Source organism: Platichthys flesus, chromosome 16 (assembly GCF_949316205.1).
Source record: "Platichthys flesus chromosome 16, fPlaFle2.1, whole genome shotgun sequence".
NCBI classification, from domain to species: Eukaryota; Metazoa; Chordata; class Actinopteri; order Pleuronectiformes; family Pleuronectidae; genus Platichthys; species Platichthys flesus.
The window spans coordinates 828,745-844,080 of record NC_084960.1 but is presented as its reverse complement, the minus strand read 5'-3'; the positions used below and the strand labels follow the sequence as shown (position 1 = coordinate 844,080).

At 47.8% G+C, this 15,336-nt stretch overlaps 3 protein-coding genes across 3 annotated transcripts; 1 reads left to right on the top strand and 2 right to left on the bottom strand.

The window, feature by feature from the left end:
• Positions 1-1,253: 1,253 nt before the first annotated feature.
• kat8 (K(lysine) acetyltransferase 8) lies at positions 1,254-5,139 on the bottom strand. The gene is made up of 11 exons (XM_062407417.1): positions 4,740-5,139; positions 4,129-4,203; positions 3,444-3,622; positions 3,305-3,358; positions 3,028-3,192; positions 2,832-2,921; positions 2,308-2,448; positions 2,051-2,144; positions 1,787-1,937; positions 1,557-1,711; positions 1,254-1,478 (listed from the first exon to the last, which is right to left on the bottom strand). The coding sequence occupies exons 1-11, from the start codon at positions 5,041-5,043 to the stop codon at positions 1,414-1,416; spliced, it is 1,473 nt and encodes a 490-aa protein (XP_062263401.1). The 5' UTR covers positions 5,044-5,139; the 3' UTR covers positions 1,254-1,413.
• A 622-nt stretch (positions 5,140-5,761) lies between these two features.
• Positions 5,762-9,318, bottom strand: rnf25 (ring finger protein 25). The gene is made up of 10 exons (XM_062407418.1): positions 9,218-9,318; positions 8,915-8,986; positions 8,247-8,343; positions 8,019-8,086; positions 7,718-7,787; positions 7,520-7,591; positions 7,218-7,364; positions 7,056-7,145; positions 6,769-6,906; positions 5,762-6,672 (listed from the first exon to the last, which is right to left on the bottom strand). Exons 1-10 carry the CDS (start codon positions 9,232-9,234, stop codon positions 5,995-5,997), a joined length of 1,449 nt encoding a protein of 482 aa, XP_062263402.1. The 5' UTR covers positions 9,235-9,318; the 3' UTR covers positions 5,762-5,994.
• Positions 9,319-9,520: 202 nt separating this feature from the next.
• On the top strand, positions 9,521-14,843 carry anapc2 (anaphase promoting complex subunit 2). Its single transcript, XM_062407416.1, has 15 exons — positions 9,521-9,605; positions 9,707-9,912; positions 10,360-10,609; positions 10,731-11,052; positions 11,209-11,341; positions 11,440-11,659; positions 11,848-11,967; positions 12,169-12,286; positions 12,371-12,549; positions 12,633-12,774; positions 13,121-13,196; positions 13,368-13,571; positions 13,656-13,788; positions 13,963-14,204; positions 14,286-14,843. Exons 2-15 carry the CDS (start codon positions 9,814-9,816, stop codon positions 14,493-14,495), a joined length of 2,448 nt encoding a protein of 815 aa, XP_062263400.1. The 5' UTR covers positions 9,521-9,605; positions 9,707-9,813; the 3' UTR covers positions 14,496-14,843.
• Positions 14,844-15,336: the final 493 nt, after the last annotated feature.

Here is a 15,336-nt window from a genome sequence, read left to right as displayed (position 1 = left end):
AACCAAAGTGAAAAATCATTTTGGACCAAAAGTAATTTACAGAATTATTTATCATAATGATAATTCAAACTCACTTCTAAGGTTTTGTGATATCCAGGGTATAACAGTGTTTTACTTATTTTAGTATTTGTTAGATATTTATCATTAATATTAACATTAACTAACTTCTCTTTAATAACCTGCTGTTGTTTTGACTGGTTGATATTAAATAAATGTGACTTTATCTATAAATCCACTTATAACAGTGACATTAACTGTTTAAATGCACAAAGATGTGATGATTGTTTGTGTTGTTGCAGGTTATTGAAGATGTTTGTTAAAACCTCCAGATCGATTTCATCTTTGTTATCCAGCTTTTATTTCATATGTTGAAGAAGCTGATGAGTCAAAAACATGTTTTACTCAAAAATATCAACACAGACAATCTGCAGACTATTAATGGAACTGGATATCGTATAATCATTTTAAACTTTTTAAAGCAAAATCAGAAACAATTATAAAAACAATCAACCAGTTTAGACGATCATCAAAAAGAGAGAAATAAATAAAACAGAAATATAAATTAGAGGTTAAAATAATGATTTAAAGGTGATGAAGTTAGATCCGAGGTCAAGATCAGTGAAAACATTTATTAACTGTGTTTTACTCCTGATTCAAAAAGAATATTCACGTGTTACAAAGAAAACTCCATTAAACTGGAAACAGAATGAATTCAAAGAGGAAACTCAGAAACGAAGTGATGCTGCCCTCGTGTGTTTGCTCTGTCACTCACATCCGACCCTCTCACTTGAAGCTTCGTGTTGAACCTGGAGCTGGGACGTCTGGAGGTTCATGTTTGATGCAAACAAAGTGAAAGCTGCTGTAATAACTGAAAGAAATAAAACCCTGAGGATCATTAAACCACTCTCCTGTTCTCCAGCTTCAAACCTCCATCACCTCCAGTGAAAAGTCCTCTTACCTCCCAGTAGCTTCTCTGCTCTGAGTTTCTGTGGTGAACAAACTTTTCACACCATCGGGTGAGAGCTGAGGTGTCGTTAATAAACCAGTGACGGATCACTGGTTTCATTTCTTTAAATGTTGAATAGTAGAAACTCTGATGTTTCTCATTAAGATCAGCTCAACATATTTCACTGACTTCTCTTACTATTCATATAAAAGCTTAATCGACTAATGACTTGATCCCTTGTGTGGAATATGAGTGATGGACTTTTAGAACCAGTTGTTTGAGGAGAAAGAAGAAAACAGCAGCAATGTTTGTTTTTTAACATATATTTTAAGAAAATACAGACAGATGCTACTAATAATTATATACAGAGGGTTTTATTACAGCGGGTTCGGGGGTTTGGTCGGTTGAGGAGTGGAAGGGGGACGATGACCCAACTCGCTGACGGACTCGGGTCCTGGATCCGTTCTTCACTTCTTCGACAACTTGACTTGTTTGTTTTTTGGAGGCGCCCACTTCAAGCACATGGTGTCGACTGTGGAAGAGACGACAGGTGTGAGACCCCCGAGGGAAGCGTCATGAAACACGGGGCTCCCTGCTCCACCAGCCTCACCTGTGATCGGGGGTTTCTTGTACTGGGCGCTCTTCAGATGCTCCTCCACCAGTTTGGGCGTCACACAGATCACGTGTTGACCTTTCCAGTACTTCACCATGTTGAGCGACTGCAGCGTGCTGATGATGTCGCTCTGCGTGATGCTGGTCATCTGGCTGTGGATCAACAGAGGGACGTGAGGATCGGGATCTGGGCCCCGGGACACGGGAGGACTGTGGGCGTGTGTCTACCTGAGGTCTTTGATGGACAGCGTTCCTCTGAAGTCCCTCAGGATCTCCAACAGAACCCAGGACCAGTAGCTCCGGTAGCTCAACTTCCCCAGGTCAGACAGGGGCTTCTCAGGAGAACCGACGGTGCTCTCCAGCTTAGACAGCTCATAGCCTACACACACACACAGACACACAAAAAGAGATTTCTGAGGATGCATGTTGATATAACTATATCGGCCACCATCAGCTTTGGTGCAGTGACACACGTTATGTTGCATCACTCACTGAAAGCTATGAGAAACTTCCCGTAGCCTCTGCGTTGGTACGGCGGCAGCGTGAGGATACACGCCACGTTGTTCCCGTCCGGCGACTCTTTCTCCTGGAAACAGAGAGTTTAACCAGATCTTAATGAATTCAACAACAATCTGTCGTGAACAGAGATCCATGCATTTAAATATGTTTGAATCCACTTCACAGATCAAAGTCTGGAAACGGTCCCGAGCATGGGGGGGGGGGGGGGGGGAAGAGACGGACGGACTCACTTTGGAGAAGTAGCCGACTATGTGCGCTCCCTGTTTATTGACTTCAGTGAGGATGTAGAAGATAAACGGCTCCACGTCAAAATAGAGCGTCTTGTGGTCGAGGAACAGTTTCGCTAGTAGACAGAGATTCTGACAGTAGATCTGCAAACAGAGACGACACCCGGTGAGTACGACATCAGATAGATAGATACTTCATTAATCCCGTGGGGAATTCAGAAATCATCACAAATTAAAACCTCCTGAAGTCTAAGAGAAAGAGACTTCTCACTTCATAACGTCAGTAACATTCAGGAGTTTCTGTCTCTGTCTCTAGTTTCAAGTCTTCTTCAAACAGCTGATGATCATTTAGTGAATTATGATAATTTAGAGTCAAACAGACCATAGAGCACCGACTCATCACTGGAATGAAATGGTCACATGACACGTGCAGACAATGAAACATGTGTAATGTGTAGAATAATATTAACTTTATGATTTAGAGGTCCTCTCATGTTAAGTTATATTCTGAGAGCAGACGTTCTCACCTTGTGGTCTCTTCCATCCACCTCAAACACTGATATGTTGCTCCTCCGGTAGATTTCTTTTCCTGGAGGCTGCTTCCACTGACAATTGGACTGAAGAGACAAAGGTCACAGGGTCAAACATCTTGTGTTCAGGTCGGCAGCTGCTTCACTTCCTGGTGTTAATGGACTGATGGATGAGGATGAAACCAGCACTGACCAGGTGATGCCTGAAGGTCTTCTCATACTTCATGTATTTCAGACAGTACTCGCAGATCCACAGTTTGGGCTGTTTCCCGTAATCTTCTGGAAATGGTGAGAAGTACCAGGCATCGATCTCAAAGTTTCCAATCTGGATCTTATCCACGTATTTCACTTTAGTGATCTGTCAGAAGGAAGGAACGGTGGTGAAATTAAGTTATTATGACACAACTGAACCCAGCAAGCTCCAGAACACACACACACACACACAGATACACACACAGACACACACTTACCGCCTCATGCTCCTTCTCCAGTGCAGCTGTCGTTGGGTCCATCTCTGCGTACGTCTGCAAAGAGAAGAAGATCAGTCACGTTCCGTCCAATCAGGAGCGTCAACAAACACAACATGGAAGAATCACATCAACCAATCACCTTCTGCACGTGGTTGATCTCATCGTGCTTCCTCTTCTGGTTGCGTGTGATCTTCCTTTCCGGCTGGTCGCCCAAGTCCCCGACTATTCCGATCTCCGTGCTCTTCCTCACCGCGTCCTTCACCGTCTTGGTGAGCGCCAGCCGGGCCTTCCCCACCCACTCGTCCAGGCGCCGGTTGACTGCAGGCAAAGACCGGAGAGTAAGGTTCTAACACACTCTGGTGTTAAAGAACAAACAATCTGCATCCACACAAGTGTTTAAGCTTCAATAATACCCCCCCACACACACACACTAATACAACTGAACACACATGTCCACTGGTCATGTGATGTAAACAGGAAGTAGATTGTCTCTGCAGTCGGCTGCTTAGTAACAGAAGCGTGAGAGCGGGACGACGAAGTGTCACTGACAGGAAGTGTAACTGACAGGAAGTGTTACTGACAGGAAGTGCTAGCGACGCTTTGTGTTGGTAGATGAGTCATGTGACTGTTGAGAACCAATCAGGAAGAGATCGGGGCGTCATCGTTAATTAAATCTCAGTTCCTGATCCAGAGGCTGGAAACGCCATCAGGCGTAACCATAGAAACAGGGATGTGCATTAGCACCGCCATTGTTGAGCAGTGTGTGGGGGGGGGGGGGGGGTCTGATGTGTAATTGTGTGAATCAGTTGAGGTTGTGTACTTACATCCCACATAGTGAACATAGAACTCCTCTCTGCCCTCCTGCTCGTTCAGTCTGGACTGGATCACCTCGGCTGTGTCTGAGGAGGAAACATAAAGGAACCATGAAGGAACCATGAAGGAACCATAAAAGAAACATGAAGGAACCATAAAAGAAACATGAAGGAACCATAAAGGAAACATGAAGGAACCATGAAGGAAACATAAAAGAAACATGAAGGAACCATAAAAGAAACATGAAGGAACCATGAAGGAACCATATAGGAACCATAAAGGAAACCTCATCAACCAGACTTCATCCGGGTTTATTACACCCTGAGATTAAATCTAATAACTAGAGAACAACTGAACCGGGATCTGCTTCAAACCGGTGAAGATTAAAACCACTTGGTACATTCTTCCATTCGGCAGAACTCATCGCGCACGGAGCTGGAAGCTGCGGGTCATGTGTCCCGTGGAGCGGGAACATGGAGCAGCGGATCGCGCGTTGTTTACATTGACACGTTCATCTTAATGTAACATGAAGTCCAACGAGGCTCGGATCCAACAGAACATGAGTTTCAATCAACCAGGTATTACTCTCATGAAGTCACGTGACTGGGGTGTAGGAACTCACGCCATGTTTTATCGGCTCTTTGACATAAATACGTTTCTCCGATCTCCACCGACACTTCTTGCTCTCTACCGCCGCAGAAGCCTCCGCCCGGCGTGTGCAGACTACTCGAGCCCCCGGCTTGCCTGCCGCGGCCGACGGCCTCCGCCTCGTCCTCCTCCCCGCCGCTGCCGTTCGAGGAGCAGGCGGCCGGGACGCTGGAGTCCAGCTCCCCGCGCTCGGGCTCCATGAGGCCGGACTCCACCTCCATCGCACACTCCGGCTCCTTGTTGTAGTTCTTGTGGAAGTCGCTGCCGCCAGTCATCATGACCCCGCAGGTTTGAACTCAACCACACAGACCTGCTCACATCCCGCTTGGCCACAGCGGACGGTCCTCAACAACACAACAGACAAGATGGCGGCGGGGAGACGCCATGCTCCTCCCCATAGCTCCTCCCACAACAGAATACAGCTCCCATGAGCCTCTGCGCCGCGAGGGCTTATTGCATAGATGTTTATTGACATGATTCAAGTGAAACACGTGTAATATTATATAATAACATTATAAAGTCCTCCAGGTATCACACACTGACACATGCTGGATTCAGAATGAGTTATTAGTCACATAATCACAGACACCCGACCAACACTGTGAATCATGTGGGTTTAAAAACCCCACAGGTTTGATTCCCATCCTCACAAAGCTCACAGACTTTTTAAGTAAACCTAATTCCCACCTTGGTTTGGTCCCATTGACTGTAGACCAGTCTCTTTAGGCTGTGTTATGTTCAGTTAGAGATCATGTACTTGACACCACAGAGTAATATTAACTGTTTTATATAAGTTCTGTCTAAAGTTACTGTCCTAAGTGAAATGATATAAACTGTGACAGGCCTCATGCGGCTCTCGCCTCAGTCTGTGTATTGTTATGAACATCTTCTATAAATACTCAGCTTATTTACAAATGTCAAAACAACCTGAAGAGAAATATGTTTCAACCTGAACCGTTTCCTGACGATGAGATAAAAGACACAGTGACACTGTCATCCAGAGAAAATTTAATTTGTGTTTCTCTCAATTCATATTGCATCACAACCAGAGACGACAGCCATCTGACCTCAGTGTGCGGGTCAGGGCCAATCAGAGACCAGGGAGAGGGCGGCGTCCTGGAGGAGAGGACACTACAGAGAAGGTTGTTTCTGCTGCAGGGCTTTAATTGATGCAAACTCATCGTGGAGGCACATTTACATTTGTTCATCGGCACTCCTGTCGCCCTTTGTCATAGCACCTCCTCCCTCCCCCGCTCTCTCTCCACCACCCTCTGTTGGAACCCACTGCCCTGACCCCGCTGGGGCGCAGCTCCTCTGCTGTGGACGTTATTGCCCCCTCCCCTGCTTCTTGGAGTTCGCCCCTCCCAGTGGTATCGACCAGGCCCGGGCCCCCCTCTGTGTTGGACAGATCGGGGAGGACCCCTCCTCCTTCCACGATGACCTCGGCCGCCCGCAGAGTCTGCTGCATCTTTTGAGGATTCATTTTCCAAACCGGACTTGCACCCTGGGTGACCGTCCAGAGGAACGAGTGTCTCTTGCTCAGCGGGGACGTCCCTGCTCATCTTCAGCTGACACGATTCTGCATTTACTTGCATGTGATAGCTGAGACTCCCCTGAGCTGGAGCTTTGATGGGTCCTTCAGTGCAGTCTGAGGACAGAGAGAGTTTGTCCAGCTGCTCTGTGACGGGGGCCGCTCGGCCGTGCTGAGGCCTGAACCGGCCTCCTCTCCTTGGGGCCCGAAAGTGGTTATGACGCCTCTGGCCCTGACCGCTGCCTCTGCAGTGGGACAGTCCAGGATCGAACTGATCCACTCTGAATCCAGTCTCCTCAGGCGACACAGTAGAGGCAGACAGAGCCAGAGAGCCAGGGGAGACATCTACGTCCAGGTTTCCATTCTCAGACGGAGCCTGTTGTAAAATAACATCACGTAGACTCAGTATAAATAAAGCAGCGTTGTACTGATGGTCTAAAATGACACCATGTTTGTTGTTATCCACACTCACCTCATTGATATGGATCAGAAAGCGATTTGATTCCTCCTCTGGGTCGATGATTCCTCCTTTAGATCTCTGCTTCTCCAGAAGCTTCTGCAGTCTGACCCACTTCTTTTGAAAATTTGACCCAATCGCAGCTTCGTCCAGCTGGATGAACACAACACATCATACTTTAACTGTTGAGGCTGAACGTTCCTCCTGGACCTCAGAAGGTGCCTCACAGTGAGGTCCGTTAGTGAAGACAGACACTGACATGATGGGGAGATTATTTAACGAACGTTACGAGTCGGTCTCACCTCAGGCAGCTGTGGTGCAGCAGATGACAGAAGCTGAGCAACATCATACGCCAGAGGTTCCCTGCACACCGGACACACCACAGCCAGCTCCTGTAAGAGGACGTTAAGTAAGTATCCAGGATTTCATTGATCAGTTTTTCATCTGTGAAATTAATTTCAAACCTGATAGTCTGTCCTCTCCCTGGTCTTATCCTCCTTTAACTCCCTCTCCCTCTGGCGGAGCTCCTTCTCAGAGTGGCTGGCGTAGCGCCCGAGGCAGTGGGAGTGGAAGTAGTGGTAGCAGCTCGTCTTGGTGAACGTCTCTCCCTCCTGAAAACAGCAGCGTGAGTTGGTTTGATTACATTCTGTGTCTGTGTCCATTTGGAAGCTCACTCAATATTCCTTCTGTAAAAACGATCATATCTGTATCGGGGTCTATGTTTGACAGTTTGATGGGAAACGATGTGGAAACACAAACAACAAACCTTAAATCCATAAAGACAAATGACACAGTTCCCATGAGGAATATTACTCTCAGTCAGGATTTCTTTTGCTTTCTGAAGAAGAGAAAAGACATTGAGAAACTTTACAAACAAAACAACTGGTAAATAATTCGACAGATTATCATCCACTGAAATAATCCTGATTTCTTAAAGTTATATGAGAAGAGGATATATAGTGACCTCAATGAGCTGATACAACACTGGTGAGCCCAGACTGGACTGAGCCTCCAACTGAAGACACTTCTGGACACTAAGAGAAAAGATGAGCTGTAAACAACAACATGGATCTTATAACAGCAGAATTTATACGTCATGTCCCGCCTCCTGTTGCTCTATAGGCTCCGCCCCTCGACTGGATGTTCCCACGTGTTCCTGTTTGAAAGAGTCGAACCCGACAACCTGCTGCTGCTGCTTCACAAACACTAACTCATATCTGAAACCAGCTGCAGTGTCGGATCTGTCTGAAGCTTCAGGTCGTTACCTGCTGAGCTTGTCATCAGAAAGTCCCCGAGGGTTATGAATGGAGATGTCCGGAGAAGACGAAGGATACTAGAAAAAGAAAGAGAGAAAGATATTCAAACCTAATGTTTATCTGCACTACAAATAAAAAGAATGATTAAAACAAACAGATATTTGACCACCTTCTCTTTAATGATGTGATGCAGAATGATAATTATTTTAAACCAGTATCAGAGAATGGACAGGGTACCTGCTGATCCAGCGTCAGAGTCAGAGTGAGACGGACAAACTGAGAGACGGAGTCCTCCGCTGTGGACGGGTACAGAACCAGACTCACCTCCCAGCCCCTAAGGACAGGAAACACATCAGTAACAAAACAAACAAACAAAACAACACTCTGACACTTTGTGCCAATAAAATCTATATTATAAATATACACATTGTATGAATTGATTAAATATAGGATATTTATTTTATCTCTTTAAATCTTATTTTCACTGAAGCTTTAACTTGATTGATTTTAGCCATTATTATATTTATTGTATCATAATAATGATTTCAGAATTAACATTAGTGTTTGTCTGTTTTTCTTAGTGTTAGTGTCTGGTGTCTGTCTCACTGGTTGTGTGTCTCTCTAACTGATTGTGTGTCTCTTTCACTGGTTGTGTGTTTCGCTCACTGGTTGTGTGTCTGTCTCACTGTCTGTGTGTCTCTCTCACTGGTTGTGTGTCTCTCTCACTGCCTGTGTCTCTCTCACTGCCTTTGTGTCTGTCTCACTGCCTGTGTGTATGTTTCACTGGTTGTGTGTCTCTCTCACTGCCTGTGTGTCTCTCTCAATGGTTGAGTGTTTCGCTCACTGGTTGTTCTGTCTGCCTCACTGGTTGTGTGTCTGTCTCACTGCCTGTGTGTCTGTCTCACCCGTCGTGTCTCCGGTCCACCTGCAGCTCTTCCAGGTAGATCGACTGCAGCACCTCGATCTCAGACGAAACACTGCGGAGAACAACACGCTCGTTGTTAACGGCTTTCGCACAGGACACATTAAGCTAACGCTAGCATGTTAGCTAAAGGCTGCTGGTTAGCGTCATCAGAGCCTGCGACACGTGGTCAGAGTTTAACGTGAAACATTGAGTGACTGTGAAACTGTAGAAGACAAAGACGAACGAGTCGCGACACGAAGGAAAGTGTGAGAAGAGAAAAGAGACAGAATGTCAACAAACTCACTCGCACTCCGCTGCCATGATGTGGACGTTCCTGTAGGAGCCGCTGGGGGAGCTGCTGGTATACAGCAGGCCGGAAGTGACTTTCTACTCCAATTTATTACAAATACACACAATTTAAGTGATACTTACCTCAAAACAACAAATAAGATAAGATAATCAGCCAGAGGAAAATTATGAATATGATAAAATGTGAATACAAATGTTACGAATATAAATTATTTGTTTTATGAGTCTAAAGTCTGCGAACATAATCCAATACAACGGGAGTGACTGTAGAGGGACGGGCAGGAGAACTCACCCAAAGAGGAAGAAGAAGAAGAAAGAGGAGGAGAAGAAGAAGAAGGAGAAGAAGAAGACATCATGTGTCGTTACCAGATTCTTTATAAAAAGTTACTCTACTTTATTTCCATAACACTAGTGACACGAGCTGCTATTATTAATTATTAATTATTATTTATAGACGTTAATACAAAAAAATGCCTCCCTGCAGATGAACGTGAGTGACGTCATAACGACTCGACGCTCACGTTAGCTTAGCTCGTTGTTTGTGGAGGATAAAGTGAGTCGAGCTGTTGATAGAGAGACAGAGTGGAGCCGATGGAGGACAGTGTGATGGAGTCGGACCCGGTGGAGGTCTCGGCCCCGGCTCCTCTTCACGGGGTCGCGGACGCGTGGGAGAGTGTCACCGCAGCTCTGGTGAGTTTCTCACCGGAACCAGAAGCAGCCGAGCTCCCCTCACGTTTCTCCTGATTTAATGTTTCCTCACGTGTGACACCGGCTCACGCGCACACGCACATGATTCAGGACCGTTCACCGGTCAGTCGAGTTACCCGGCTCGGTTCGGGATGTGTGATTCTACGTGTTTCTCTTGGTTTACCTGTGTTTCATGAGGTTCTGTCTGAAGTCAATGTTTACTGTCATCACCTCAGTGAAGGTGGTTCTGATCAGATTCCTCCTGAAAACCAGGTTCAGCTCGATGAAGCTCCAACATTCAGTTAAATCAACTCCAACTTACAGTTTGGTTATTAATACATAATACATACTGACCTAACTATATGAACGAGTTACTAACTACCTACCTCCCTGAGGCGGTGCACTGTGTGTGGTGTCGGGTCAGAACCCCTGACCTCTGGTTATCTTCAGGTGTCCCCTGGCGGCTCGGGGCCGGAGCCGGGCCTCTCGGACTCTCTGGCCCTGCTCTGTGCTCATGGGCTGGGGCGGCTGCTGGGCGGCTGGCTGCTGGAGACTCTGCAGATGCGTTTGTCGTCGTCTGTGGTTCCAGAGTTCTGGTCCGGACTCAAGCAGCCAGAGAACGAGCTGGGGGAAAAAGACCGGGCCTGGGTTCTCCTCACCGCCTTCCGGACGCTGCTGGACCGACTGGAGCCGTTCCTGGGTAAGGAGAGGAAACATAAACATCTTGTTTATGAATAAACAAACAGCCCCCACCCCCCCGGTGCAGGTAAATATCACTGAGGCCGCAGCAGAATTCAAACCGCCCCTCTTCTTCCTCTCAGGTGGTCTGGAGCGGCTGGGGATGTGGCAGGAGGAGGGTCGGGGGGGTCTCTGTGGCCCGGGGCCCAGGGGCCTCAAGGAGCGGGCCTTCACCATCATCAGGGCCCTCCTCCTCTTCTCCCCATCACCTGTGCTCCAGGAGCGAGTGCTGGAGTTTTACAGCCGGACGTTCTCAGTCTACATGAACCAGGAGGGGGTGGGGGAGGAAGGGGCAGAGGCCCCTGAGGTCCCAGAGGGGGGGGTCTGCCGTGGCTGTGGGGTCCAATCACAGCAGTGCTGGTGCCAGGAGGCTCTGGATCAACTGAAGGAGCTCAGCCACATTCTGTGAGTCCTCACTTTGTCTCATATTCATCCAAGAAGCATGTTTCGACTTTTGTGTCTCATAAAACCAGGAGGAGTGAAATCAAACACTGGTACAGTGGATGTGTGTTTTAAGCATGTGTCTAACATACATGATGAGTTACACATGCGTGGTTTCAGTTCCAAACTGCAGCTGCTGGAGTGGGTCAGCTCAGAGGCCGTCACCTCCATCCTCCACAAGCTCATCGAGCAGCGGATGGAGCAGCACTGCCGCGGCGAGTACGAGTGTTCGTTCCTGCTCGAGTTCCAGGAGGTAAAACCCGAGTGTTGACATTAACCAGCTCCTCCTCAGCTCCTCAGCTCCTCAGCTCCTGGTTTCACTCTACTTTTGTTCATTTGTCGTGTGAGCAGTGGCTGGAGCTGGTGCTGGGCTGGCTGAGCAAAGTGTTCGCAAGCAAGGCGGACGCCGACGGTACGACTCCCAGCATCCCCTGCACACCCAGCGCTCCCAGTGCCCAGGCCGGGCCGCCAGGCAGCTCCATCCTGAAGCAGTGGAGATGCCACATGCACCAGTTCTTCTGCAGGATCTACGTCAACATGAGGATCGAGGAGCTCTTCAGCATCATCAGAGGTCAAAGCTTTACGTCTCAGTTCACCTTTTTAACTTCCGTTTTGAGTTAAAAATAAGTGAAATCAGCTGCAGTCCAGAGCAGAAATGTTTCTGTTGAAGACTTTTTAACATTTATAAACTACTTGTAATGACTCATATTTGCAGGTTCGAGGTTTCTCATGTTTATTATCGTATTTCCCGTCTCACAGATTTCCCAGAATCCAAAGCTGCCATCGAGGACTTGAAGTTCTGTCTGGAAAGGACGAACCAGAGACAGCAGCTGCTCACCTCTTTAAAATCGGCTTTTGAGAGTCGTTTGCTGCACCCAGGTCAGTTTTTTGTGTTGTGCACGTTTCTGCTTCGACACCAGTTCAATGAACAAGACGCTTCTGTTTTTGTATTTCTCATGAAATCTCTCTGGGTTTTGAAGGAACCATGTTTTCACAGAGACAAGAAGCCAGAAGCTGATTTAAAATCCTTTTGAATATTGAGTTTATTTTGAGTTTTTGTCTTTGTCTCACCGTCCTCAGGCGTCCACACATCTGACATCCTCACAGTTTACATCTCAGCCATCAAGGCGCTGAGGGAGCTGGACCCGTCCATGGTTATCCTGCAGGTTGCCTGCCAACCAATCCGCAAATACCTCAGGTGAGTCTCCTCAGACTATTTACATACATGCATCATATGTATGAGAGTTTCTCCACGTGGTCAAAGCTCCTGTGCTGGTTTCAGGACTCGGGAGGACACGGTGAGGCAGATCGTAGCCGGACTCACCGGGGACGCAGAGGGCTGCACCGACCTGGCGTCAGAGCTGTCCAGAGGAGACCCGGTGACTCTGGAGATGCAGGACAGTGACGAGGAAGGCACCGAACCAGAGGATTGGACTCCGGACCCCACGGATGCTGTTCCAGGTCAGTGAACGCATCACGTCTGTAACTCCTTGACTCCTCCGGCTGTGTTGAATGACCTTGAACCTTTTTCGGACCTTTTTCAGATAAAATGGGTTCAAAGCGCCGCTCGTCGGACATCATCAGCCTGCTGGTCAGCATCTACGGCAGCAAGGACATCTTCATAGACGAGTACCGAGCCGTGCTGGCCGACCGGCTGCTGCACCAGCTCAATTACAACACTGCCAGGTGTGAACACACAGGTCCTCTCCTCTGACCTTCCTACACCTTCACACACATGTGAACACACACATCAGTGACAGACGGATGTTGGCCTGGAGTCAATTTACACTTTTGGATCAATAATGTTTGGAGTATTTCGTGCCATGTGGCTGAGGTTCATGTTCATGTAGAGCATGGATCCTTTAACAAGCCTGTAAGAGGAGATGATCCTTTAGAGTCCCACAGTGAGGAAGGAGCAACATCACAGGAGCAGGAAGAAGATCGACGTCACTGAATCGATCATAACAGACAGACGACTCGTCAGGTGATGTCATTTCTGGATCATGCATGAAGTTGTGTTTTGTGTTTTCAGGGAGATTCGTAACGTGGAGCTGCTGAAGCTCCGGTTCGGAGAGTCTCACATGCATTACTGTGAGGTCATGTTGAAGGTAAAGACTGGAATGGTCTCATCATTTCACTTTCAAAAGAAAATGAGTCATTTCCTCAGCGTGGTCAAGGACAGAGAAGATCTAGTTAGGTGATGATGTTTTAAAATGTAAGGATTGTGTGTTTGATCAGTTAAAAGGAAAGTGGGTACACATTCCTCTCGTCTGTTCCAGGACATGGCCGACTCTCGCAGGATCAACAGTAACATCCGGGAGGAGGAGTCGAGGCTCGGCGAGGAGGAGCAGCCGCCGCTGTCCCTGTCGTCCATCATCCTGTCCTCCGAGTTCTGGCCGCCGCTGAAGGAGGAGAAGCTGGAGCTGCCGCCGGTCGTCTGCCAGGCCATGGAGGCCTACACCCACCGCTACGAGAAGCTCAAGGTGGAGCTCCCCCGCTGCTTCCTGACCAGTGGCTGTTTGCTCTGTTTGGTTTTAATATCACTGAACACTTGGTCTTCGTTTCAGGCCATGAGGACTTTGAGCTGGAAGCCTCATCTGGGCTCGGTCACTCTGGACGTGGAGCTGGAGGATCGAACCCTCACCAACCTCACCGTGTCTCCCATCCACGCCGCCATCATCCTGCACTTCCAGGAGAAGAGTACGAACTCTCACCTCAAAACAGATTTCAAATAGTGTTGTTCTCCAGACTGAGTAATTGTGAAGTGACGGAAGGAGGTGAACTGAGAGCTGAGGCCACGACTCCGTGTGGACCTGCTCTCAGCCGAGCTCCTGAAACCTGAATCGTGACAGTCATCTGTGTGTTGTCCTTCAGGCTCCTGGACGCTGGAGGAGCTGAGCCTGAAGCTGGGCGCCCCGAGGGAGCTGGTGCACAGGAAGATCGCTCTGTGGCAGCAGCACGGCGTGCTGAGGGAGGAGGCGGCCGGGCGCTACTACGTGGTGGAGACGGGCTCGTCCAAAGAGAAGATGGAGAGAGGAGTGATGCTGATCGACAGCGACGAGGAGAGAGACTCCAACACCACGACCCAGTCCGAGCAGAGGGAGGAGAAGCTGCAGGTACACACACACACACACACACACACACACACACAGTTAACAGGATGATCAACTTGAACCTCTCTCTCTCTCTCCCTCCAGCTGTTCTGGGCCTACATCCAGGCCATGCTGACCAACCTGGACAGTATGACACTGGACCGGATCCACTCCATGCTCCGGATGTTCGTGGCCACGGGGCCTGTGGTCACTGAGATGGACGTGAACGAGCTGGAGGCCTTCCTGCAGAGGAAGGTCCGCGAGCATCAGCTGATGGTCTCTGCCGGTGTTTACAGACTCCCCAAATCCAACTGAGGGGGAGGAGCCACCGTCCGAGTGGGACGCTGCATTCAGGCGTCCTCAGAAACGTCTGGAATCCACAGACGTCAGTTCCCATAAAGTTACTGTTTGTTCCGCAGACGGGTTCTGAGCCTCAGTCTGAAAGAAGCTGAGACATTTTAACATTCCAGAGAAAAGCTCCTTCTGCTCAAACTGGATTCCCATGTGATGTGAAGGCTCTTCCTCTGAAAGGTTTGGTTTTCAAAATAAAAGCACTTCCACTCTCCTCAGCATCCAGATGTTGATGCTGCAGCTGGAGATGACGTAGGTCAGGTTGTTTTGAACATTCTTGTGATTTAAATATAAAATCTGTCTTGTCTCCTGTGGGTTTGAATGTTTTTTGTCCAGCTGCAGATTTTTACACTTTCTGAAGACGTTCTCTGACCTGGATGCGTTTCTCTTAACAGTGAATGTAATGAAGTACATTTATACTCAAATTAGAACAAACTGTAGTTGAGAATGAATTTGAGGAACTTTTCTTAAATGCTGCTTTATTGTTTTCAACAGTTAATAGAGAAAGGTACTAGACAACTGGAATACTTTCAGAAGGATCAGAAACAATCAAGCCACGTGTCAGAGCCTCTAGTTGAGTAATGGAGTTTCTCCAGTGAGATGTTCCTGTCGGCGCTTTAAAGTTCAGGATCTATATCCAACAGTTTGTATTCCTGCTGGGCACAAGTCAAAGCTGAACATCCTCAGGTCTGAGAGGAATATACTTTAGGAGCTTGAACAAAATCAGGGTTTTATGTTTAAATGACCATCGAACAGTTCAGCGTCACCCTTCAGCTGGTTGTGTCTGTGACTCTCAGTCAGTTGT